At 41.1% G+C, this 27,667-nt stretch overlaps 1 protein-coding gene across 20 annotated transcripts in view; it reads left to right on the top strand.

The window, feature by feature from the left end:
• ARMC2 (armadillo repeat containing 2) overlaps positions 1-27,667 on the top strand; it is a 246,475-nt gene that overhangs the window by 153,565 nt on the left and 65,243 nt on the right. For all 20 annotated transcript variants that reach the window (XR_014064461.1, XM_081526729.1, XM_081526725.1 and 17 more), the window contains 4 exons: positions 1,794-1,892; positions 7,249-7,424; positions 12,084-12,186; positions 13,496-13,719. Coding sequence is in view for 19 of the 20 variants with exons in the window: in XM_081526729.1 (XP_081382855.1) it covers positions 1,794-1,892; positions 7,249-7,424; positions 12,084-12,186; positions 13,496-13,719 (602 nt within the window). In the remaining variant the exon portion in view is untranslated. The remainder of the gene's footprint in view (positions 1-1,793; positions 1,893-7,248; positions 7,425-12,083; positions 12,187-13,495; positions 13,720-27,667) is intronic.

The following is a 27,667-nucleotide window of genomic DNA, read 5'->3' as shown; positions in this document are numbered from 1 at the left end:
TTTACTTTTAGGATCCGTACCTGTGATTTATCAGTGTCAGAGAAGATTTGTAAGAGTAATGAGCCAGAAGATGGAGGTGGTGGTCTGCAATCCTTTTCCTGTAGTTCCTAAGCCTCGGGAGCTCTGAGAACTGAAATACTGTACAAACTCATTTAGTGACAATGCCTGACCTGCACTGGTGGGAGGCCAGTTCTCATTTTCGTTTCTTTCGTGTGTTATAGTCACATGTTTTGCTGCAGGGTGCTGCCTCAGAAGGCCGTGCTGGCAGTGACATGTAAAGCAGTGTAAGCACCATGTGTGCCTATGCTAAGTCGCTTCAGTCACGTTTGGCTCTTTGTGACCCATGGGCTATAGCCGGCCAGGCTCCTCTGTCCGTGGGATTCTCCAGGCGAGAATACTGGAGTGGGTTGCCATGCCCCCCTCCAAGGGGTCTTCCTGACCCAGGGATCGAACCCGCGTCTCTTACGTCTCCTAAATTGGCAGGCAGGTTCTTTATCAGTAGTGTCACCTGGGAAGCCTGAGGGCCTCAGGGCGAGGCCTTCAGAGAAGGAAGGCTGTGGGTTTTGTCTCCAGCACTGCTTCTGAGTGTCCGGCCCGGCAGCCCCCCACTCTGGCCAGACAGTCTTTGTTTTAGACCTTGAGATCTTGCCTGTGTGAAATGTAACCATGATTTGCAGTTTCTAATATTACATTAGATTTACATTTCTCCCTGAAGTTATCTTTTAGTTTGCCAATTTGCTTCAGGGCAGAATAGCCCCGAAGAGGTCAAGTGCAATGCTGTGGAGGTCTGTGACCTTGGCCAGGTTACTTAATAACCCTGAGCCCCATTCTCTTCATCTGGAAAATAGTGACAATGTGAGGACCTCCTGAGTGTGTTGTGACAAAAATTAAATGCAGACCTGCTAGATCTAAAGTACACCAGCTGTGGGAGTTCTGACTCGTCCACAGCTGCCTCCTCAGGCAGCTTCTCTCTTGGTGATCTGGTGATAACAGACAGCTTGATACACTTCAGACAGGGATGACCTGTTTATCGGGTTTTTTTTAACCAGGGAAGTGAAACCATGCTGATTGAGTGCTTCTAGATGCTAGGCACTGGGCTCAGAGCTTTGCTTACATCGTGTGTTTGAATTCTCATAACCCTGAAGGCAAATATTTTAATCTCTGTTTTGCTGATGAGGCTCAGAAAGGATAAGAAACCAGACCCCGGTCACCCAGTGCGTCAGTAACGGAGTTGGGATTTGAACTGAGGTCTGTCAGCACCCAGAGCTCAGGCTTCCTGTTGCCCCACACAAAACCCTTGGTGTGAGAAGCACTGGCCCCACAATAATGTGAACATTTTATTTTCTGTAGGAGAGAAAGTCCCTGCAGGCCTCCCCTCAGAAAATTTTCCATTAAAACATTTTCAAGATCCTTGTTCTTTACATATCTACAGTTTTCTATTTATTTTATGTTATAGAGGGATATGTTTAAAAAGAAAAAACAAGCAAAAACAAGCCAGAACTCCAGACTGCCTCACTGACAGTAATTTCGACACTTACAAAGCTGAAGACTTTATGCAATGTCCCAATTAGAGTTTAAAGTTATTATTTCTTTACATGATCTTTACTGAGTTTAATTTGATTTGATTAGAAGACATGTAATTCTCATTAGAATTAGTTGGGTTGGGGGGGGCAAAGTGTAATGTAATTCCAGAGGTTATTAATTTTAGGGATGGATAACAAACTCTCATTAGCAGTGCTCTAGTTGTAACTCCTTTTTATGGCTCTTTCTCTTGTTCTGTTTTTCTGTTGCAGGCTCAAAAGCTGACTTGCAAGAAAAGAACACAGAAATAGAAGTAGATGAAGTATTTTGGAATACAAGGATTGTACCCATTTTGCATGACTTAGAAAAAGGTAAAAAAAAAAAAAAAAAAGTCGCTTTAGATCGAAAATATGTGCAGTTATTTATATGTTCCCCATTGCCCTGATATTTTCAGTACACTTTGTCATTTCTGTGAACTTGTTCAGAAACAAGTGAAATCATCTATTTACCCAGTAATGTATGTATTCAATATTACATGTAAACCTAATTTTAAAATTATACTTTAAATACTGCAAGAGAACCTACTTCTAAAAGTCCCTTTAGAATATAAATTACCACTACTTCTGCCCAAGGAAATGCCAGTTTGAACTCTCTGGAGTGGTAGTTCATGAATAACAGTGAAAAATTAAAATAGATTTCAATCCTCTGAAACATTGGCTAAGTCTCATAGATTGGCATCCTTGGCAGGTATGCCCATGGTTTTCTAGATCCTAGTGTATATAGTTGGCCCTTCATAGCTTCAGGCTGCACATCCACTGATTCAACCAGCTATAGATGGAACTTTATTCTGTGGTGGTTTGAATTCACAGATGTAGAACCTACAGATATGAAGGGCTGACTATACAGTACCATTTTATACCCAGGACTTGCACATCTGCAGATTTTGGTATACTCAGGTGTCCTAGAACCAATACCCTGTGGCTCCTGAGGGAGGGCTGTATATCTAGTTTTCCAAAGGTTGAACGTGGTTGTCGAGGATGCCACTCAGAGAGGGAAGTGGGCTTGGATGTGCCTCGCCCTTTAACTCTGGAATGCCCCAGCAGTGAAAGCCTGCAACCCATGGGTCTCTGTCAAGGTGACTTGTGGAAAGCTTGGCAGGGAAATGCCCCTGCTCTCTGCTTTCTACCCCTTTGCCGCTCTTCAGGGATTCTACTTCTGAAATTGAAATGGGCTCCTCTGGAGCTGCAGTCCTGGCCCACAGCACACATGAGGCCCTCACTAGCAACTGTGGAACCAGTGCCCCTTGAATGAGCAAACCAGCATGGTAGCCACAGGAAGAAGCCCTAGGAGAAGCAGGGTAAATGAGTCCTGGCCACCAACCCGCCAGGAAAGCTGTGCAAAAGACCTACTTCCTTATAGGCTCGAATGGCCTCACCCATCCCGGGCTCTCTGAGGGTGCTTGGTGGTAAAGAAGGCACAGCAGGGCAGGTGAGGAGCAGCACAGAGGCCTGTCTTGGAGACCAAAAGTCTTCAGATGGAAGGATTTTAAGAGGGTTCTGAGGGCTCTTTCACCACAGAGAAAATTGAGGAGTTTGGAATTCAAAATGTAGATGAATCTCCCTTCTCAGGGGATGATTAAATGCTGAAGAATGGTATCTCTTCCATAGACAAATTGAAAAACAGCAAACGGTGGCAGGACTAAGTTACTTGACCCTTTGAGATTCCTTTTTCTTTCTCTCTCCTTTTTTTCCTACTTTTTTTTGTGTGTGTGACATAATTTCAGACTTACAGAAAAGTTGCAAGAACAGTGCAAAGAAATCCTGTATACTCTTCCCCCAGATTCCAAAAATACTAACATTTTACCATATTTGCTTTATAATTTTTTCTCCCCCTTCCTCCCTCTCTCCCTCTTGCTCTCTTTTTCTCTGTACACCCCCCTACTCAACACACACACATTTTTTCCCCTGTTTAGAACCATTTGAGAACAAGTTGCCATTATGACACCCCATATTCCTAAGTACCCTGGCATGTAGTTTTAGAAATAAGGGCATTCTATTACGTATCTGGAAATCACCGTACAACACTGTACAAACCCAATTTTGATTTTGCCAGTTATCCTAATAATTTTGTTCATAGGAAAGGGAAATCCTGAATACAGTTACTTGTCACGTCCCTTTCATGATCTTCATGTACTTGGGTACAGGCCAGTTATTGCATAGACTGCCCCCCACACATTGAGTTTGTCTGGTACTCTCTCACCATTTGATGCCGGTTAGGCGCTTGGGCAGGCGTGTAGCCTGAGTGGTGCTGTGTCCTTCCTGGTACATCATTATCAGGAGGCACAGGATGCTGAGTTGGTCCGTTACTGGTGATGTGGACTTTGATCACTTGGGGAAGGCGATGTCTGCATGGTTTTTCAATGTAAAGTTACTATTTTTCCCTTCGTAATTAATAGGTGTCTTATGGGGAGAAGTTACTGTGGAGTCTACCTTGCTTTCTATTACTCATCAAACTTTCCCCACTAGCTTTAGTCCCTTGAGGATCTTGATTGCTTTTAGGTTGAAGCTGTCTTTTTGAGGCTACCTGGCAGTTATAACAAATTAACCAGTAGAAAGAGGTATTTTGATTAGTAGTTTAGAATTTGATCCTGGAGCCTTCCTTTTTAATTTCTTTTAAGCTAAAACAGCTCCTCTTGAGTAGAACCCAGCAGGCTGAGGAGTGTGTGGAGGGAAGTATTAGAAAAATACCTTGACGTCTATCCACTGCCACAGAGTAGCCTGCAGCCTGGACTTGGGGTTTGTGAAGAAACTGCCAGTAACAGAAGAATGAAACAACAAAACAAAAGTATTTTTCTTACAATAGAGCTCAGTTTTTTTCCTTTTATTTAAAGTTAGTCTCAGTCATTTCCCATCAATTCATTTTATTTAAGTGCTTAACTGAAAGGCATGGAAGGTTACTTAGCTATTGAGGTTTAAAATTTTTTCTTAGATGTTATTGTTGAAAAGAGCTAAAAATGGCCTGAGTCATTTCCTTCTGCAGGCGCACACTTCCTCTATGTGGGCTTTCAAGAGCACATTATGGTATTTATTTAAGATTGGTTTCCTACTTTTAAATTTTGTGACGAAATGTATCAGAGATAATATTTTTCAACTGACTGTCTTATACCGTGGGTCCTAACATTTCCCCTCATGTTCTGCTTTGTGTGCTACTTTCTTCCATGTGTGACTTTCGGTATGGCTGCCACTTTCAAAAATTGTTTTCCTCAGAATTCTAATTATAAAATAAAGTGGTGTAGGTCTCCCTTGCTTCCTAACTAAAGCCTACTTTTATTATCCTCTTTGCTAATACTTGGGGCTTCCCTGATAGCTCAGTTGGTAAAGAATCTGCCTGCAATGGCAGAGACCCTAGTATGATTCCTGGGTTGAAAAGATCCCCTGGAGAAGGGATAGGCTACCCACTCCAGTATTCTTGGGCTTCCCTTGTGGTTCAGCTGGTAAAGAATCCACCTGTAATGCAGGAAACCTGGGTTGGATCCCTGGGTTGGGAAGATCCCCTGCAGAAGAGAAAGGCTACCCACTCAGGTATTCTGGCCTGGAGAATTCCATGGCCTGTATAGTCCATGGGGTCGCAAAGAGTCGGGCACGACCGAGCAACTTTCATTTAACTTAAGTTGCTAATACTCACCTCCAAATAATGGTGGACATGGTGACATTTTGAGAGTTTGTTCTACTTGCGCCTTCTTTTCTCAGATAATGAGCATGGTTCTCATAGGAAGATATTGATCATTGTATTCATCAATAGGCTTATTATTAATAGAAAGTGAATCTGCGTTAAACTGCGTTACAGGCTGTCAATACAGTATTCTCTCTGTACTGTGCGCTGTCGGTACGAAGATGTCTAAGACACGGTTCCTGCTCAGTTAGCATATTTCTTTGAGGGCACTGGGCATGTAACACAGCATGCATTTGTTGTTGTTCAGTTGCTAAGTCATATCTGACTCTTTGTGACCCCATGAACTATGTAGCACATCAGGCTTCTCTATCCTTCACTATCTCCCAGAGTTTGCTCAGATTCATGTCCATTGAATTGGCGATGCTATCTAACCATCTCATCCTCTGCTGCCCTCTTATCCTTTTGCCTTCAATCTTTCCCAGCATCAGGATCTATTCCAATGTGTCAGCTCTTTGAATCAGGTGGCCAAAGTATTGGAGCTTCAGCATCAGTCCTTCCAATGAATATTCAGGGTTGATTTCCTTTAGGATTGACTGATGTGATCTTGTAGTCTCAGGGACTCTCAAGAGTCTTCTCTAGCACCACAATTCAAAAGCATCAATTCTTTGGTGTTCAGCCTTCTTTAGGGTCCAACTCTCACATCCATACATGACTACTGGAAAAACCAAACTTTGACTGTATGGACCTTTGTCAACAAAGTGATATCTCTGCTTTTTAATATGCTGTCTAAGTTTGTCATAGCTTTTCTTCCAGGGAGCAAGCATCTTTTAGTTTCATGGATATGATCACCATCTGCAGTGATTTGGGAGCCCAAGAAAATAAAATCTGTCACTGTTTCCACTTTTCCCCCATCTATTTTACATGGAGTGATGGGACCAGATGCCATTATCTTAATTTTTTGAATGTTTTCAGCCAGCTTTTTCACTCTCTTCTTTCACCTTCAACCAAGATGCTCTTTAGGTCCTCTTTGCTTTCTGCCATTAGAGTGGTATCATCTACATATCTGAGGTTGTTGATATTTCTCCCAGCAATCTTGATTCCAGCTTGTGATTCATCCAGTCCAGCATTTCACATGATTACTCTGCATGTAAGTTAAATAAGCAGGGTGATAAATACAGCCTTGATGTATTCCTTTCCCAATTTTGAACCTGTCAGTTGTTCCGTGTCCGGTTCTAACTGTTGCTTCTTGACCCACCTACAGGTTTCTCAGGAGACAGGTACAGTGGTCTGATATTCCCATCTCTTTAATAATTTTCCACACAGTCAAAGGCTTTAGTGTAGTCAATGAAGCAGAAGTATAATTCCCTTGCTTTCTTTGTGATCCAACAAATGTTGGCAGTTTGATCTCTGGTTCTTCTGCCTTTTCTAAACCCATCTTGTACATCTGCAAGTTCTCGGTTCACATACTGCTGAAGCCTAGCTTGAAGGATTTTGAGCATAACCTTACTAGTGTGCGAAATGAACAGCATACATATATGTGTGAAAAATAATAGTATTTGTTGAATGTGGCATTGTATACCTTTTCTGGAGGAGCCAGAATGTAAACAGGGCCTTGAAGAACCAAAATCAGTAGGGATGAAGGTAAAGAAAACATTCTGGGCCCTTGGAACTGTGTGACAGTGGGTTGAAGGTAGAGATGCAAAGCAGAAGCTTCCAGGGCCCTGAGCAGAGCCCTGGTGGGTGGCAGGCAGCAGGAATAAAGGAGAGCCAGTGAAATCGGGGGTTCCCCTCCTCAGTACACTCTCTGAAAGACCGTGTGTTCTAGATAAGCTAACTGATTAGTAAAGAAGTCAACATGGTAGGAAATGGAGCAACAAAATAGAAAAAAAAAATCCGATAGATGGAAGTGAAAAGGGGAAAAAAACAACATCATTCAGGAATTTGAAGATGTTCAGGGAGGTAATTATGGGGTTTTGTGTACATTGTCTGTGTTTGACACACTCGAAAACTTGACCTCAGTGAGTAAGTTCTGCTTTACTCTCTTTGCCCCAACAGAAGAAAACATTGAAACAGTCTATGCTGCTTGCACACAACTTCATCATGCTTTAGAGGAAGGAAACATGCTTGGAAATAAATTTAAGAGAAGAAGTATTCTCCTGAAGACCTTATATAAACTAGTTGATGTTGGCTCAGACTTGCTGAGCCTTAAACTTGCAAAAATTATTCTAGCAGTAAGTTTTTCTTTTCTCTGGTCTCGTAGACTGTAGCACATACAAGTTCTGTTAAACGCTTTGGTGTAAAACATTACAAAGAAGATTAGAAATGCAGTGTGTTCATTTAGAATCTTGAAAACAAAATTGAGGTGGTGAACTGACATCTCAGAATTTGACCAGAAAGTACTAAGGAAATAAGGCTGAGTACAGAGAAAATGTTCAAACAAATAAACGCTCACACATGGATTGTGGCAAGGTTTTTTTTTTTTTCTTAAAAAAATAAAAGGTGACAATAGGCAAACACATTCAAAACAGAAACTCAAGTAACTTGACTGGAGATCAGTATCAGGGATTGCAGACTGTGGTTTCTGCCCTGTGGTTTCTGTTGGGTGCTTGGTGCTTCTGTCACATGGTTTAATAAATAACTTCAGATAACTTGGGCTGTGGACATAGTGGCCAGGTGCTTTATGAGGCCGGGTGAAGCAGAGAACCAGCTGCCTTGTGGTCACGGAAAGGTGGTCATAGAAAGCTTCTGTGAGGTGTTAGAGAAAAGGCCAGACACCAAATAAAACTCGATAGAAACTCTGTCTCAAACAAAATGATATCATTGTTTGAGTGCAGCCCTTTGTGGTCACAGCCATAAACAGTTGGAACCAAAAGATAAGACACAATTAATATAGAATGTTCTAAGAGAGCCGCTAAAACAAATGAATGAAGCTTTGTTTACCTGGTTTCATAAAAATAAAAGCTATTATGTTAAAATCCATAATTCATATAATTTAAAATCTTAGAGTACACAGTGAAGGTGAGCGTTGGTATACTTAGTGATGGTTTAGTGAGGGTGCCCACTGTTCCTTATTTCGAAGTCTTTCATAAAGTCTTTACATATTCTCTGCAGTTTTGGAGGGGGTACATCCTTATTTAGCTGCCATTCTAAACTGTTCACCCTCTTTGTAAAGACGGTGATATTATATGTGATGCAGAAAGCAACATTTCTTTGAAATAGTGATTTTAGTAGTAGTTTAATCCCCTGTCACTGGTGGTAATTGATCAGTCAGCTTTAGTGAGAAAGAAAAGGCACAGGGAGGATGCACAGTCAGAAGTTATAAAGAGATGAAAAGGTGACTGCATGCCTGCCCAGTTTCTTCTTTGGCCCTGGATTTGGGGCCCCTCCTGGCCCAGGAGAGCCCCAGTGTGAGACTGAAAGGCTCTCTTGGTATAGCTGCCCTGGGCAGGACCCAAACGGCCAGCTGCCCAGGGACTGCCTTGGTCTCTTATCAGAATCTGAGACATTGTGCTCTGTAGCAAGCCAAAAATAGAGAAAGAAAGAAGGAAAATGCCATGAATTTGTTAATACTCTGTAGAGAAAATATCATCTTGGTTATTAAAGGTACCATTCAAATTAATTATATACATGGCACAATTTAACTATTTTAGGGCAAAAGGATAAGTGATCTGCAAGGCAGTGAACAGATTCTGAATGAGACGTGTTTAGATAAAGCCCTTTCCGTGACACTGACCGCCTTGCTAAATCAGGGGCAAGACTCTTCCAGGCCACAGTCCAAAGTGCAGAGGTGGGTATGCCGTCCCTTCTGCTTGACTGTGGAACCTCAAGGTCAGGAACAACCTTCAAGGCCAACAAGTCCAACTTCCCATCTGCCACCAGAATCTCCTATTATGCTGTGGGCAAGGCATTGCTTCCCTTAGACCTTGGTGACGGTGTTCTATGTAATTTTTTTTTAAAAGACATCATAAAAAGCTGTTGAAAGAAAAAAGTTGACAAAAAAGCTGAAGATAAATAGTACTAAAATTTTGTAATAGCCTCTTCTTTCTGCTAATATTGACTTTATCTACCAGTTGACTATTATAATTCAAACATTTAAAGTTATTTGTAGTTTTAAAAAATACGATGAGTATAATGTTAGTTCTGGTTTCTTGCATTTTTGGTTAAGTGGGGCTTTGCCAGACAGCCATTTTCATTTTAACTTTTGTATCAGAAAAACTTACAAAAATGTATCTGCCTATTTTATGACATTTTTTTTTTAAGAGTACAGACATATATGCAATGTGTGAATGCAGCTATATTCACAAAAGGAAGACAATCTAACACCCTATACAAGGGGAAAAACAGAAAGGTCAGCAGTGATTATATATAGTGGCAGTGTTATGAATGATTTTTAAACTTCCCTTTTCTTTAATTTTCCAAATTTGCTTTAAATCAAGTAAACTACTATGTTTAACATAAAAGTAAACTACCCCACTGCAGGAACCCACTTGGTACCAGGGATTCTTGACACTGGGAATAAAAATGAATAAAATAACCCCTGCCCTCCAAGCTGGCCATGTAGCAGCAGAAACAGAGAGTAAACACTTGAAGTGCCAACAAGGCTGATGGGGACTGTGAGAAGAAAAGAAAGCAGAGTAAAGGGGATGGCCCGCTTTGGGAGGAAGTGCTGTTTTACACCGAGTAGTCTACATTCCTCACATACAATATTTTACTGTCTTTTTGTGTCTCAAAGTCATAATTTTACAGTTACCAAAAGAGAAGGTATAGTAATTTGCTTTGAATGTAAACTAACCTTACAGCAGGCCTGGAAATGGTGGTTTGTTGGGATTTTTTTTTAAATGAAAACTCTGACACTAGGTGTTTTTGTTTATTTGTCCTCTGCCACTTTTCACTAAAAATGTAAGACTTGGGAGTGAGGTTAGTTGTATTCATTCATTTATTCAACAAATTTGATTGAATACATAGCACAGGGTACCTTCCACACACAGAAAGAGTAATAAACCATGGTTTTGACCTCAAAGGCTCATAATGTAGTGGAAGATTGCCAGCAGATTAAAGTATATTCCCTGATATAAAGGGCAATATATTTCCCTTGATACAGATATTTTTTTTTCTCTCTAGTCACTTTTTTTTTCTGGATTTTTAAACAATTTAAAAATATTAATCATTAAAAAAAAATTTTTTTTTTTAAGTTTCCATTTCCTCTTTTCATCCTGAGAACAGAGGAAATTTCCATTCTGCCCGTGTGGTGGTTTATGAGGCTTCCACAGCAGAGCTTCTCAGACTTGAAAGTGCACTCAATCCCCTGGAAAAGCTGTAAAAGGCACATTCTGGTTTAGTAGGGCTTCTGGGGCCTGAGATCATGCGTTTCAAATACATACTTAGCTGATACCGAGATGAGATGACATGACCTGTCTGAGGAGCAGACTCCGCTGTTGCAAAATGGAATAAGTAAACCTAATCTGCAGGGTTAGCTATGAGATGTCATGAAAAGGGCCAGAGCAAGGGGGCAGACAGATAATGGATAATGCTTCATGGACAGTACTCACCTCTCCCTTCCTCTCCAGCTCAGGGCCGACCACACTCACCTTGGTATTTCCTACAGGGAACAGCTGGAGAAGGAAATGGCAACCCACTCCAGTATTGTTGCCTGGAGAATCCCATGGAAGAGGAGCCTGGTGGGCTACAGTCCATGGGGTCGCGACGAGTCGGACACGACTTAGTGACTGAACAACAGCAGGGAACAGCACAGTGCCTGATAGACAGTAAGAGCTCGTTAATATTTGTGAATCAAACACAGAATGAATCTTTTAAAAATATGTGTGACAAATTTCATTATCTTTGTCTTTTTTACTAAGTGAAAACTCATTAGTAAACAGTATGGAAGATAATTTTAAAGATACTTTTTAATGATAAAATAATGAATGAACCATATGTCATCTTTTTCACACAGATATGTTTGTTCGGATGACCTCATTCCTACAAACATATTTTACATTCTTGCAATGAAGGCACACAGTATTTCCATCTTATGGTAGATTATAGATGTCTTTTTATGCGTAGTGTTCAGTTATACTTTTGTGACTGCTTAACATGAATTGTATTGATGTTCCACAGTTTATTAAACTGTTCCCAAATAGAGGACATTTAGGGTTTTTAATTTTAACTTTTACTACTTTACATAAGTATGCAGCTCTTTTAGACCATTTGACTCAGTCCTCCTAGACTTTTTTTTTTAATAATGTACTTCCGTATTTCTTAATTTACTTGAATATTTTTCTGTGATTTAGAAGGTAATTTTAACCTTTGAATGTTACTTGTGATTATCACAAAGCATTTCAGAGATAGGCTTAAATAATAAATACATACGTATTATCTAATCAAAAGTATTACTTTTTTGTTTTATTTTATACAAATGATAAATAGAATTGTACTTTTCCCCTTTCTTTTCTCTCCTTCACCTCCACGATGTATTCTTTTCTAGGTTAGTTTAATCTGAAATTTTAGTATTCATCTTCCTTTATTTTGAAAAGTAGTTACTCCATTTAATTAAATTTATCAACATCAGCCCTTTCTTTTTCTTCAAATAATCTTTAAAAAGTAATAATTTCACATATAAGCATGAGGCTTTATAAAATAAGAAATAAATGCTTATCATTAAAATGTGCTTACTCTAAATATCACTTATATTGTATTTAGTATAAGTGAGTTAATTAGATACCATAGTTGGCAAATGTGTGGCCAAAACTTTTGAAAGTTGATTTCTCTAGACCTTCTTTTTATGTTTTAGATACATTCTCGCCGCACTTTCTAAATTAGATGTTCTGTTGAAAAATTACAGCGTGTCTTTATTTCCTTCTGCGATGGTAATGTGACTTCTTTCTCTGCAGCTTAAAGTGAGTGGAAAGAATCTTCTTAATGTTTGCAAACTTATATTTAAAATTAGCAGAACTGAGAAGAATGATTCTCTGATTCGAAATGACAGCATTCTGGGTGAGTATTATTCAGTACCACCATTGAGCAACTGTTACACTTGAATATGAATGAAAAGTTTGGAGAGCAAAGTTATAATTAATGGTAGCCAGAATATTTTATTTTCTTATCATATGCAGAAGTTAGGTAATGCCTGTTATTTCTCTGTCCTTCTCTGTGTTTTCCATGTTTCACTTAATGTATCCTTTGGAGCCTAGGAGGATACCCTGCTATTTTTTCAAATGCCTGTAGTAACAATATGTAACTTTACAAAGTGTTTCCTACTTAAAAATTTATTTCCTCGTCTTGAATCTACTAAAAACTTACAATTAATAGCACTTGACATAACTGACATTTTTGATCTTTTGATATGGTAGGGATAATTAACTTGGAAGACATATATAACTGTTGTAGAAAATTGACATCAAAGTATGTCAAATGTTTCAAATGTGTGGGTAGAGAGATTGTAATACATCCTAACTACCTAGCTAACAATGTGTAACTCTTTATATATCCTTAAATAACTAAGATGCTTAAATAGTTACCTAAACAGAAATCTTTTGTGAATTACTACTGTTGATCTAAGGCAACAACATGGAAAATACTCTAAGTCCTTTGTTAAGGATAAATGATCTTTTTTTTTTTTAATCCCAGCAGACAGGGACAAAGCCAGTACTGAAAGAAATGTATAATGCTTAATCAGCTCGTTGAGAATAATAGATTAAAAATAAAGATTCTGACAGATAATCACACTGACTAATAAAAATTAGTGTGAGATAGGCATAATTAGCCTTATGAGAGCTGCCTGGATTATCCTAAAACCTAATGTGTATGCTATTTGGATGGATGTTCTTGAGTTGTCTTAGGGAAGGGCGGATGTTATATTTGAAGCATCCTTTTCTATGGTTGAGATATTTTTTAAAGTTCCTATCTTGATTAACTTCCTATTCATACAGCAGCCAGTATATTCTTAAAGGTTTGTTGAAATTTAACTCTTAAATTACTTTAATTATTAGTTATTCTGTAATAAACTGTTTGTAACTAAAAATAAAGGTTAGCCAATATTAATAAGAGGCTAGGAATGGCATTCAGTTAAAAGAACACTTTCTTATTTACATATTAATAATCCCACCTTTTGCTGTCATTAATGTTACAGAGATTTGTCTCATAAACTTTCCTCTTTATGCCTTATGAGTAGCTCTTAACAAACATTTGAACGTGGATCCTGGATAACATTTTACAAATCATATTTGATGTTCACATACAAATGTTTTAATCTCTCTCTCTCCAGTTCTACTCATACATTTGTAATAATTCATCTTTTTGACAGAATCATTATTGGAGGTCCTGAGAAGTGAAGACTTGCAAGCTAACACCGAAGCTTTCCTGTACTGCATGGGAACCATCAAATTCATTTCTGGAAATCCAGAATTTCTTCATGAAATGATCGGCAAAGGTGCTGTTGAAATATTGATGGATCTGATAAAGCAAGTAAACGAGAACACCAAGAAATCTGGGACATGTTTGCCTAATTCAGGCCACTTGTTAGTCCAAGTAAGTATTTTACTTGAAAGTGTTAGACTTGTAAAATTAGTTTTCATGTTATTTAATATCACTTACCTGCCAGGTGGGTGTAACAGGTGGGCTGTTATCCACACCCAGGTGGGAGTGCTTGGCCTCAGGGATCAGGGCAGCGGTCCCAGCCCCACCTCCACCCTGTGTGTGCCTGTTTCCTCTGGAAAGGCTATTCTATGGCTTTTTACATGCAGTTGTCCACATGCTGGAGCAGGTCTCCAGCATGTGGGCAACTATTGCTGCTACCCTGCAGAGAGAGCAGGCCTAAAGAATGAATACTTAGCACCTCTTCAACTGCATGTTACAATCAGAATTTTAACAGGCAGAGTTTGAACTTTTAGAGTTTCTTTTTTATAATTTTATTTATTTGTTGTTATTTTTGACTGCTCGGTCTTGGTTGCTGCACGGGCTTTTCTCTAGTTGTGACGTATGGGGGCTACTCTTCATTGCAGAGGTTTGTCATGTTGCAGAACACGAGCTCTAGGGCATGAGGGCTCAATAGTTGTGGTTCCAGGGCTCTAGAGCACAGGCTCAGTAGTTGCGGCGCACACACAGGCCTAGTTGCTCTGGCATGTGGGATCCTCCCGAATCAGGGATTAAACCCATGTCTCCTATATTAGCAGGTGGATTCTTTACCACTGAGCCACCGGGGAAGCCCCTAACTTTTGAGAGTTTTGAAGCCAGGTCTAGGCTGGAGATTGTTCACAATGATTGGTAGCTGCTGTCATGCATCTTTTATCTGCAATAAAGATCAGAAGTTAATGACACTGAGTGGACAGCTGTTGAGGGGATGTGTAGATGACACACAGGCCAGAGACTACAGGAATGATGGTAGCAAAGCCAGATACATTTAGAATGACCAGGGCAGGAAGAAAAAATGTGTTATGTGTTACAGTTTTATTACTTTTGTAGAAGATTAAATCTCATAGTCGAATTACTTTCATTGGAGCTGCTTCAGGTCTCCATTCTTTAGATGAGACTGTACTCTTTAATAACATTTGAATATCGGTTAATAGCATCTTTGCTGTAATAATTTATGAGATTTGAAATGTGCTTGTCAATTAATAGGGAGTGATCAAGGACTGAGTGCTTGAAGCCTTCAGGAAAGAATGTTAAAAATTAGATTTATCTCCTGCCTTTAAGATGCTTAAAGTGTTAATGATGATTATTAATTTTAGACTTTGTGGTCTGTCTCCATTTTGAAAAAGACTGTGAAAACCTCCTTCTGTTATGAATGATGAAATATTCTACTGGATGTGCCATCTTTTGGCTAGGAAGACTTAAATAAGAAACATTTTCCTGCTGACAGTGTTATTGAGTTATTTAAACTTTCCCTCAATGAAAATAGTTATTTTGGTTATATAATTATGTTTCTTGTTAAAATGCAAAAAGTAAGAGTGCAAAAATCACCTGAATTATTTTCACTCTGAAATAATGTACCTCCAACTTTTAATAACCATTCTTTCATGCATTTTACATGCGTATGTATTATATATACTTACATATGTATAATTTTTGCTTTTGATCATGAACTTCTTCATTCTAACAGTTGCTTTTGCTTATTTTGCATCACCCCCTTTCCTCCTTGTTTCTCTTCCTGGTCCACATGACACATGTGCTCAGCACCTTTTAATATACCCATAGGTTTTCAAAAATGGAATATGCTATGCACGTCTCTTTTCTCATTTAACAATACATAGTAAAAACTCTATAGACTTATTTTATTCTTTTTATTGGCAGCATAATATTCTGTGATGAAAATATACCTCAAATTCTCAACCATTCTTCTCTTGAGGTATTCTGCTTTTAATTTTTACATAAAAGCTTCTAGAATTCTTGTTTTGTTTTAAATAGCTCTTTCATAAGTATATAGTTGTCCCTCAGTATCTGTGGAGGATTGAATCCAGGACCTGGTCCAGATACCAAAGTCCACATGTGGTCAGGTCACATACTTGGTCCTTGTATTCGTGGATACAGTATACTATCTAAGGTTGACTGACTCTGCAGATGCAAAATATACGAGGGCAACTGTATATATGTACGCACATTTAGATATAATTTATAAATTTAGAAATAAGTGTAGAAATGTATTTATATATAATTATTCTTGCTCAGTCACTAAATTGTATCCAACTCTTTGTGACCCCATGGACTGCAGCACACAGGCTTTCTGTCCTTCAGTATCTCCCAGAGTCTTCTCACCATCATGTCCATTGAGTCCCATGATGCTCTCTGTTTCCCAGAGTTTGCTCACTGCTCTTTAGTTCCTCTTCACTTTCTGCCGTTAGAGTGGTATCATCAATATATCTGAGGTTATTGGTATTTCTCCCAGCAACCTTGATTCCAGCGTGTGAGTCATCCAGCACAGCATTTCACAGGATGTATTCTGCATAGAAGTTAAATAAGCAGGATGACAGTATACAGCCGTGTTGTCCTCCTTTCCCAACTTTGAACCAGTCTGTTGTTCTGTGTCTAGTTCTAAACGTTGCTTCTTGACCTGCATACAGGCTTCTCAGGAGACAGGTGAGGTGGCTTGGTACTCCCATTTCTTTAAGAAGTTACAGTTTGTTGTGATCCACATAGTCAATGGCTTTAGTATAGTTAATGAAGCAAAATTAGTTATTTTTCTGGAACTCCCTTGCTTTCTCCATGATCCAATGAATGTTGGCAATTTGATTTCTGGTTCCTCTGCCTTTTCTAAACCCAGCTTGTATATCTAGAAGTTCTTGGTTCACATACTACTGAAGCCTAGCTTGAAGCATTTTGAGCACGACCTTGCTAGCATGTGAAAAGAGTGCAATCGTACAGTAGTTTGAACATTCTTTGGCCTTGCCCTTCTTTTGGATTGGAATGAAAACTGACCTTTTCCAGTCCTGTGGCCACTGCTGAGTTTTCCAAATTTGTTGGCATATTGAGTGCAGCACTTGAAGAGCATCATCTTTTAGGATTTGAAATTACTCAACTAGAATACCATCACCTCCACTAGCTTTGTTCGTAGTAATGCTTCTTAAGGCCTACTTGACTTCACATTCAGGATGTCTGGCTTTAGGTGAGTGACCACACCGTTGTGGTTATCCAGGTCATCAATACCTTTCTTGTGTAGTTCTGTATATTCTTGCCACCTCTTCTTAATATCTTCTGCTTCTGTTAAGTCCTTACCATTTCTGTCCTTTATCATGGCCATCCTTGCATGAAATGTTCCCTTGATATCTCCAATTTTCTTGAAAAGATCTCTAGTCTTTCCCATTCTGTTGTTTTCCTCTGTTTCTTTGCGTTGTTCATTTAAGAAGGCCTTCTTATCTCTCCTTGCTATTCTCTGGAATTCTACATTCGGTTGGGTATATCTTTTTCTTTCTCCCTTGTCTTTCACTTCTCTTCTTTCTTAAGCTATTTGTAAAGCCTCCTCAGACAACCACTTTGCCTTCTTGCACTTCTTTCTCTTGGGGATGGTCTTTGTCACTGGCTCCTGTACAATGTTATGAACCTCCATTCATAGTTCTTCAGGCACTCTGTCTACCAGATCTAATCCCTTGCATCTGTTCATCACCTCCACTGTATAAGGGATTTGATTTAGGTCATACCTGAATGGTCTAGTGGTTTTCCCTACTTTCTTCAATTTGAGCTAAATTTTGCAATAAGGAATTCATGATCTGAGCCACCGTCAGCTTCAGATCTTGATTTTACTGACTGTATAGAGCTTCTCCATCTTTGGCTGCAAGAAATATAATCATTCTGATTTCAGTATTGACCATCTGGTGATGTTCATGTGTAGTCATCTCTTGTGTTGGTGCAAGAGGCTGTTTGCTATGACCAGTGTATTCTCAACAAAACTCTGTTAGCCTTTGCCCTGTTTCATTTTGTACTCCAAGGCCAAATTTGCCAGTTACTCCAGGTATCTCTTGACTTTCTACTTTTGCATTCCAATCCCCTGTGATGAAAAGGACATCTCTTTTTTGGTGTTCTAGAAAGTGTTGTAGGTCTTCATAGAACCAATCAACTTCAGCATCAGTGGTTGGGACAGTAGACTTGGATTACTGTAATGTATAATAAAAATATACAAATAAAATCAGTTGGTATAAAGGAGAATTGGCTTCCCAGGTGGCGCTAGTGGTAAAAAACCTGCCTGCCAAGGCAGGAGACATAAGAGATGTGGATTCTATCCCTGGGTCAGGAAGATCCCCTGGAGGAGGAAATGGCAACCCACTCCAGTATTCTTGCCTGGAGAATCCCATGGACAGAGAAGCTGGCGGACAGTGGTCCATACAGTTGAAAAGAGTTGAACACAGCTGAAGTGACTAAGCACACACACATACCTGTGACCAAAAATACATCAGATCCAGAGCTAGGACCTGTGGCATGCCAGTCAGTGCAGTGCACTCCTCCCCACATTCCTCTCCTTTCCTATTTGCTTGCTTCAGCCTCCTCAAGTGCAAACTGACCACTAGGACAGATGCCCCTTTCTTTTCCAGACATCCATGCATCCCTCCAGGTGGGAATGCATCCCTCTAGGGTGTAGCAACTCCATCCACACTGCCCCCCCCCCCAGCCCTCACCAGGCACTGTCATGTCTCCACCATCTTCCTCTCCACCTGCCTGGCATCTGGCATGAGGGTGTGGGACTGCACAGCCTGAGGCCTCTCCCTGGAGTGTAGTCAGCACTCACATCCCTGCCCAGCAGGAGGAAGTGGGGCCCGTTATTGCCACCACCTGAGAACGTGCTCCTCCTGTGGAGCCGTGTGTGTCCCTGTGCACTGTCATTATCTGTGTGTATGTGTGTACGTTTACAAATGTGGGGGAAGGGAGATATCATTTTAGGCCATTTCATTTGCAGAATTTTCTGGACTGGGCATTCCCTTGTGTTTAATTAAGATAAAGAAAAGCTGTTTTGTATCATCTGGATGAGTGTAAGCAACTTGACTTCGCTATAAGAACAGATGAAAATCTCTAGTGAGTGTGTCGCACTGCCTGGCCTTTTATTAGCTTACTCCTATGCATATTCAACCAAACAGATCTGGCCACAGGTAGAACTGTTTGATTACACCAGCTTTTAGAACTGGTAGCTGTAGATCATGAGATATTTTTTGAAAGCAACTTTGTTCCACTGAAAAAGTGAATAAATAACTTGTGTTTGTACTAATGGAGTAATATCTGTAAACCAGAGAGAACACGCAGGGCAAAAAGGTAAAGGCAGGACTTCCTCTCCCTTATGATTTTCAACCCAAAAACCTCAGTAGCTTTGCCTCCTGCTGTAAAACTTCATGTGTTCTACCCGGCACAGTGCTGGAGCCCTCCTGTTTCCCTTGCGCAGCCCTGTTGGAGCCATTGAGGGAGTAGAACGCACTGAAGCTGGACTCGGAGGGTCGTGTAGGATGTAGGGAACTGGTGCCAAGGGAAAGGGACAAGGTGTGTTTGGGGGCTGCTGAAGAGGTGTTCTGTCCAGAGCAGAGAGTGGCGTGAGGGAGGCCTGGGAGGTGAGATTCCAAGGCTACGGTCATGGGCCTCGAATATCCGGCTGCCAAGTGTGGACCTGGAGTAACACAGAGCTGTGGGAGGTCTGTGTGTGGGGAGGAGATGAGATCCAAGTGGCAGAAAGAAAGATGAGTGTGCACAAGACAGTAAATGGATAAAGACGGAAAAACTGAAATGTGATGGGAGGGGAGTGTGTCACGGGTACAGTCAGATGGGAGGATTCAGATCTCACACACAGCAGCCCCAGAAAAGAGACGTTGCTGTAGTTACTAGATTTTAGACTGATTATAAAGGTGCTAAAGGAGCAAGATCAAGAAATGGATGTGAAAGGGATGAAAAAGCTCCTCCACAGCATAAGGGCTGATGATGCTTAGAGGAAATTACTGAAGTGTTGAGATTTTTTAAAAAGTTTTCTTTGTGTTATTTCTCACATATATGTATACACATACGTATATGTTGATCACTGCACCTGACACTGAGACATTGACCTCACAAGTGTTTGTGCAGTGGCTGCTCTGTGTCACGTATGTGCTGGGTGGTGAAGAAGACACCAGTAGGGGCCTCCTTTTTGGTGATCCCCGTGTCCAGATAATAGTATTCTGATGCCCGATTCTTCTATTGAACCCATGTGTTCAGTTCAGACTGTCAGATGCTTGATGTTCGTAGCATTTTGAGAAGGTTGAGAGAATGATTGATGATATTCAAAGGGGCCAGCACCACTTTCCACCAAGTGAAAGTATTAATGCTCCCAGTCTGGCAAAACAAGAGACAAGAGTTTGTCTGAAAAATCATAAGTATAAAGAAAGTTAATCTGTGCATGATCACTAAATTCCAGAATGCTAGACTTTCAAGAGAGCTCCTTAAAACTTGGAAAAAGAGAAATACAGACCAGCTGAAAGGTTAGGCCCCCTAGATTCCAGCAGCAAATTGCATCACCTAAAGAGGTGGCACAGATGAAATAGGGGTTTGTCAATGTTAATCTCAGTGGGTTCTCAGAAGATGTTAGGGTTCATTTCTGACTTGTGTGTGTTCGTCGCTCAGTTGTTGTCAGACTCTTTGTGACCCCATGCACTGTAGCCCGCCAGGCTCCTCTGTCCATGGGATTCTCCAGGCCAGAATACTGGAGTGGGTTGCCACTTCCTTCTCCAGGGGATCTTCATGACCCAGGGATCGAATCTGGGTGTCCCGTGTTGCATGCAGATTCTTTAACGTCTGAGTCACCAGATCGGACTTGTAAGGGCCAACAATTAGAAAGGAACTGAGAATAATTCCCGGAGTCACCTCCGTCAGAAAATTTGCTGTGGTTTCCATCGTGCCCCCTTTCTGGGCACCGGGGAAGAGTCTCTTGTATGTGTCATAATCACAAACAGGCCCCAATCCCTCAGTGACTCATTTGTCCTCTTGTGTCTTGAGGACGCAATAATTGAAGAAAATCTCAAGGTACTCACATTTACAGCTAAGTAATTTGTAGGCATATAACATAACTATTGGGCTTCCCAGGTGGCTCAGTGATAAAGAACCCACTTGCCAATGCAGGAGACTAGGGTTCAATCCCTGGGTTGGAATGATCCCCCAGAGAAGGAAATGATAACCTACTCTAGTATTCTTGCGTGGAGAATCCCATGGACAGAGGAACCTGGTGAGCTATAGTCCCTGGGGTCAGCAGAAGAGTCAGACATGACTTAGTGACTAAATAACAGTGTAACTACTAAACCCAGGTTGACTTAAACTAATGTTCCTATTTTTATGGATTCCTTTGTATTTCCAATCTTTTCTTCTTTACAGCCTTTTATTCTTTAATTTTGAGTTTAATCCTTAGAGAAATATGTTCTTTCCCTGCTTCGGATTTCACATTTTTGAAATTGGAACTGTCCCACATGCCCTCCACCCCACACCCCAGATAATATGATTTCTTTTCCCCTTCTTACACCTGGCTTCTCTGACCCCTAAGACTGCAAGCTTCTCCCTAGAGGGTCCTTCAAGTTCTGATCTTGCCCCCTTCTTGCTCTGTACACCTCCAGTTTCCCACCCTTCCTTTTTCTAAGTGGAAGTTTCTCAGAAAGGTCAGTCCTCCCACCCTTTTTCAGTCCCTCTCTTCCGCTTTGGCTCTGAAGTGTGGGCAAAAGGAAAGTGAATTAAACAGAGATTGACCCTGGGTGGCTCAGAAAATGATACTTTTATTATCAGAAATTAGAGCTTTCTCTATGATCCAGCGAATGTTGGCAATTTGATCTCTGGTTCCTCTACCTTTTCTAAACCCAGCTTGGACATCTGAAAGTTCTCTGTGCATGTGATGCTGAAGCCTAGCATGCAGGATTTTGAGCATAACCTTACTAGCACTGGAGATGAATGCAACTGGCCAGTGGTTTGAACATTCTTTAGTATTGCCCTTCCTGGGAATTGGAATGAAAACTAACCTTTTCCAGTCCTGTGGCCACTGATGGGTTTTGCAAATTTGCAGACATATTGAGTATAGCACTTTAATAGCATCATCTTGTAGGATTTTAAGTAGCTCAGCTGGAATTCCATCACCTCCACTAGCTTTATTGGCAGCAGTGCTTCCTAAGGCCCACTTGACTTCTCACTCTTTCGTGGTTATCTGGGTCATTAAGGTCTTTTTTGTACAGTTCTTTTGTGTATTCTTTCTATCTCTTCTTGATCTTTTCTGCTTCTGTTTATTGTGCCCATCTTTGGATGAAATGTTTCTTTGATATTTCCAGTTTTCTTGAAGAGATGTCTAGTCTTACCCTTTCTGCTGTTTTCCTTTATTTCTTTGCATTGTTCATTGAAGAAGGCCTTCTTGTCTCTCCTGCTGTTCTCTGGAATTCTGCATTTAGTTGGGTGTACCTTTCCCTTTCTCCCTTGCTTTTCGATTCTCTTCTTTTCTCAGCTATTTGTAAAGCCTGCTTGACTTCTTGCATTCCTTTTTCTTTGGGATGGTATTGTTTGCTGCCTGCTGTGCAATATTATGGACAGAGGTACTCTGTTTACTAGATCTAATCCCTTGAATCTGTTTGTCACCTCCACTGTATATTCATAGGGGATTTGATTTAAGTCATACCTGACTGGCCTAGTGGTTTCCCTGGCTTTCTTTAGTTTAAGCCTGAATTTTGCTATGAGGAGCTGATGATGTGAGCCACAATTAGCTCCAGGTCTTGATTTTACTGACTGTATACAGCTTCTCCATCTTCGGCTACAAAGAATGTAATCAGTCTGATTTTGGAATTGACAATCTGGTGATGTCCATGTGTAGAGTCATCTCTTGTGTTGTTGGAAGAGGGTGTTTGCTATGACCACTGCGTTCTCTTGGCAGAATTCTATTGGCCTTTGACCTGCTTCATTTTGTACTCCAAGGCCAAACTTGCCTGTTACTCCAGATATCTCTTGACTTCCTACTTTAGCATTCCAATCCCCTATGATAAATCAGACATCTTTTTCGGTGTTTGTTCTAGGAGGTCTTCTAGGTCTTCATAGAACTGATTAACTTCAGCTTCTTCAGCAGCGGTGTTGGGTCATAGACTTGGATTACTGTGATATTGAATGGTTTCCCTTGGAAAGGAACAGGGATCATTCTGTCGTTTTTGAGATTGTATCCAAGTACCGCATTTCGGCTCTTTTGTTGATTATGAGGGCTACTCCATTTCTTCTAAGGGATTCTTGCACACAATAGTAGATAAAATGGTCATTTGAATTAAATTCACCCATTCCTGTCCATTTTAGATTCACTGATTCCTAAGATGTTTATGTTTACCCTTGCCATCTCCTGCTTGACCATGTCCAATTTACCTTGATTCATGGACCTAACATTCCAGGTTCCTACGCAACATTGTTCTTTGCAGCATCAGATTTTACTTTCAGACACATCCACAAGTGAGTGTTGTTTCCACTTTGGCCCAGGCGCTTCATTTTTCTGGAGCTATTAGTAGTTGTCCTCCTCCCTTCCACAGTAGCATGTTGGAAACCTTCTGACCTGGGGGTGAGGGGGGCTCATCTTTTGGTGTCATATCGTTTTGCCTTTTTATACAGTTCATGGGATTCTTGCAGCTAGTATACTGGAGTGGTTTGCCATTCCCTCCTCCAGTGGATCACGTTTTGTCAGTACTCTCCACTGTGACTGGTCCATCTTGGGTGGCCCTGCATGGCATGGCTCATAGCTTCACTAAGTTATGCAGGCCCCTTCGCCATGACAAGGCAGTGATCCATGAGGGCATCACTATAGGGCCTTATTAAAAGCAGGAAACTGATATGGATAAAATGCAATTAGCTATTTTACTTATTTGCATATTGTTTTCTCGATTGGGTAAAACATTTTTTTGTCGCAGTCTTTGGTTTGGTTATTGCTACTGCTACTGCTAAGTCGCTTCAGTCGTGTCCGACTCTGTGCGACCCCATGGACGGCAGCTCACCAGGCTCCGCCGTCCCTAGGATTCTCCAGGCAAGAATACTGGAGTGGGTTGCCATTCCCTTCTCCAGCACATGAAAGGGAAAAGTGAAAGTGAAGTTGCTCAGTCGTGTCCTACTCGTAGCGACCCCATGGACTGTAGCCTACCAGGCTCCTCCGTCCATGGGATTTTCTAGGCAAGAGTACTGGAGTGGGGTGCCATTGCCTGCTCCGGGTTTGGTTATTAGGCTTGCCAATTTTAAAATTATTTATTTATATTTTTGGCTTCTCTAGGTCTTCATTGGGCTTCCCAGGTGGCTCAGTGGTAAAAAAAAATCTGCCTACCAATGCAGGAGATGCAGGTTCAATTCCCTGGGTCAGGAAGATCCCCTGGAGTAGGAAATGGGAACCCAGTCCAGTATTTCTTGCCTGTAAACTTCCATGGACAGAGGAGCCTGGTGGGCTACAGTCCATGGGGTTGCAAAAGAGTCAGGCATGAGGGACTGACTGGGGACTGAGGGACTGAGCGGAAGCACGAAGTCTTCGTTAACTGTGTGCAGGCTTTCTCTAGTTGCAGTGAACGGGGAGTCTCTCCAGTTGTGGTTTGTGGGTTTCTCATTTCCGTGGCTTCTCTTGTTGTGGAGCAAAGGCTCTAGGTGCTCAGGCTTAGGTGCTCCTTGGTATGTGAAATCTTCCTGGACTGGGGATCGAACCTGTGTCCCCTGCATTGGCAGGCAAATTCTTAACCACTAGGGACCACTAGGGAAGTCCCTTGCTAATTGTTTGGTGATGTATTTGTTTGTGGGAAGGGGAGCTGGAGCTACTTCTACTTATGAGGTTTCCTTCCTATAAAGGAATACCCAGTAGTGTAACTGATCACTCACTCAGCCATCTGGCCTGAGAGAGTGGGTAGTCAGAGCCTACTCTTCCCTTTCCTGGGAAGGGAACACATGTAAACAATTTGTGTTCCCCTTTGATTCTCCACAAATGGCATGTCTAAAGATCTGGGGAGAGTCAGGGATCCCAAATATCTAATGGCCTTTGAATTTGGAAATGAAGAGAGACTAAGGCAGATGGGGAGGAAAGTTGAAGGCTGTAGTCTATAGCAGAGGAGGGAATGCTTTCTAATCCTGAGCCCCTGAAGCAGATTTGCCCACCTGGTCACAGGCCACGCCTCCCTTGGTGGAGCAGACCAGAACACCTGTGCTCAACAAGCAGGAAGTGAGGTGACCAGGAGATTATGCTAAGGGATGTCTCCTCACAAGGAAGGAACATCAAGTGTGCGAAATAAGTATTCCTACACCACCTGCTTCTGGGGAGAACCTTTGCTTTCCAGTTGCTGTCATATCTGCCCAGTCTCAGCTCTTCATTGTAGACGTTGTTAGTTGTGGCAATAAAGAAATGTCACTAACTTTAACAGGTGATTCTGAAAATCAGTGTTATTACTCTGTAGTTCTTAAAACATTATCTTTTCAGACTCATTTTCCTTGTTTTACTGCTCTGACATTCTATATAGTTTAGATGACATTCAAATTTCTGCTGAACTGATACATACAATAGCCACGACTGGAAGAATCAGCTGCCTACTCATTTTATCAAGGTAACTGACATAGTGGTGGTAAATGGAGAAACAAGAATAAACATAGGCAGACGTTAAGTAGAGTCTCAAAGTAGGAGGGCACTAGGGTTTGAGGAGGGCAGAAACATTGCCCGCTGAAGTAGGACCCCTGTGGTAGGAATGTGCCATCCAGGCTCCACAGCCAGGCACTAAGGGAGAGTATTACTCTCACATACATGTATTACTTTCACATACATGTATCTTAACTCCAGTGAAAGGCTTAGGAATATTTGGAACTAGCAGTTTCATGTATATAGTGGCATCGTATAACTGGTTTCTTTTATCTCAGCCAGAACTGTACTATTTGTATTAATATATGAGACAATATGAAACTCCTTGGGTTACCACAGAGACTCTGGTTTTGGCATATATGTGGTCTCAGTTGGGCACAAATCCAGAAAATGAATATGTTCTCATTAATAGAGGGAGATGGTTTTGCTGAGGTTGGAAAAATGGTGTGGCTTTGGTCTTAAATCATTTGACACTGTTTGTGGTCTCTGGCGGCTGTGTTTCTTCTTTCACGTCATCAGCGGGAAGTGAACCATTTTGCAGTTGGCAGTCAAGTTGAGATAAAGCTCTAGGGATTTTGGTTATGGATATTCCAGATGATTGGGCAATAAATGAATGCTTTTAGGACATAGTCAAATGGAGCAGGGGAGACAACAGATGAGGAGTCGGCAGGGTCCTGGAAGCCCACCTACCTGGAGCTGATGGCCTTCCTGAGCTTCAGTTTCCTCATCTGAAAAGTGGGGCTCAGAATACGTGTGCTGTCCACAAATTTAGGGAGCAAACAAGATCAAGCTCACGAGTTAGCTTTATAAAAAACAAAGTAAGCTGCTCAAAATTTTTTTTCACAACAGGATTCAATGTATAAAAATAAAATGAATCTTGATGTCAGTTTTGGTAGAGGAAGCTTAATAACTTTCAGACTGTTGGTACAATTTTCAATTGCATTATGTTCCAATGTTTTCTTTGAAAGCTGTTTCTTTGAAATTGGGAAAATATTTCTCCAAAGAACAATGCCATGACTGACAGTGAAGTTCCTGGGCTAGCCAAAGAGCCTGTTCAGTTTCTGATGCACCTAAATGGGAATTCTGTGGTGGGCTGTGAGCTACAAGCCCCTCTAGTCTGGGCCAGCTCTGATGGCTGAATGCCTCCTGGGGCAGAATTCGGTGAGTTCCCTAGGGACTGAGGACTCTGATGGCGGGAGGGTGCGAAGGGAAGAGGGAAGTCATCCACTGGGGAAATGCAGGCTCAGGGGGACCAACGAGCCCTCCCCACGTGCGCCCACTCCAGTGCAGTAGAGAATGCTGGGGTGGAGCCACAGCTGCTGACCGTGTGTTATCAGTCTTAAGTTCAGTGATCTAGATCAGGAGGGACTCACGCTTTAAGGCAGAGATTTCAATGTATTTGCTAAGATTTTTCAAATAATTAATAATTGGAAACATAATTTGAAATTGATAATAAAGTACCTAGATTGATTTTTTTAATGCTAAATCTTTTGAATTCTAATTTTGCTTTACTAAAATGCTGTTTGAGCCCTTATAAATTATCTGATCACGACTTGTTATAATTTTTCCCTTTAAAATGGGTCTTCCATTGTTAACTGACAGTGAGAACTTTGAGGCCCGACTAATTCAATGTGAGATAGGATAGCTTTGCCAAACTCACCAGGTGTTTTACCTGGAGATGCTGATTGAGGGTGGGGCCCAATCTTACAATGATTGAGGAATCTGGGGAAACCCAGAGCTTCCCAGGTGGCTCAGTGGTAAGGAATCTGACTGCCAATGCAGGAGCCACAATCCCTGGGGTGGGAAGATCCCCTGGAGTAGGAAATGGCAACTTGATCCACTATTCTTGCCTGGAGAATCCCATGGATAGAGGAGCCTGGCAGGCTACAGTCCAGGGGGCCGCCAAGAGTTGGACACGACTGAACAACTAACACAACACACACACACACAGAGAAAAAAGCTGCCTCAGGAAAAGTGAGTACCACAAAGTTGTAGAGTGTGGCTCAGTCACTTCAGCAGTAGATTTGCAACCAAAATCACGCTAGAATGTTTCTTCCCTGATATATACCAAACATTCAGATCCCCTTTTGTCCCAGACATCAAATAAAAACTGCTAACTAGTAAGGACACTTAAATTTTTATCCATCCTTTTTGTGGATTACCAGTTCCATATTCTTCTCCTTTTTCTTCTTCCCACTGATTGCCTTCTGACTCAGTATGTCTGTCCCAAGGGGCTGCACATTAAGAGTTGGGGAAAAGAATAATTGAAACTCTTGTTTTTCAGTTTGCTATTTCTTGATGAGATGACCGTTAAAGAGGTTGGGAATTGTTCTAGTAAGCCCTTTAGATTCTAAACAAGCATCTGTGTATGCAGCTAACTTTAACTTTGGGGTTTTTGTTTGTTTGTTTGTTTGGTCATAAAGTATTTGAGATGGTTTAAAAGATTAT

The sequence above is a fragment of the Giraffa tippelskirchi genome, chromosome 9 (genome assembly GCF_054371585.1).
Source record: "Giraffa tippelskirchi isolate mGirTip1 chromosome 9, T2T-mGirTip1v1.2.pri, whole genome shotgun sequence".
Taxonomy (NCBI): Eukaryota; Metazoa; Chordata; class Mammalia; order Artiodactyla; family Giraffidae; genus Giraffa; species Giraffa tippelskirchi.
This window is presented reverse-complemented; position numbering and strand designations above follow the sequence as displayed.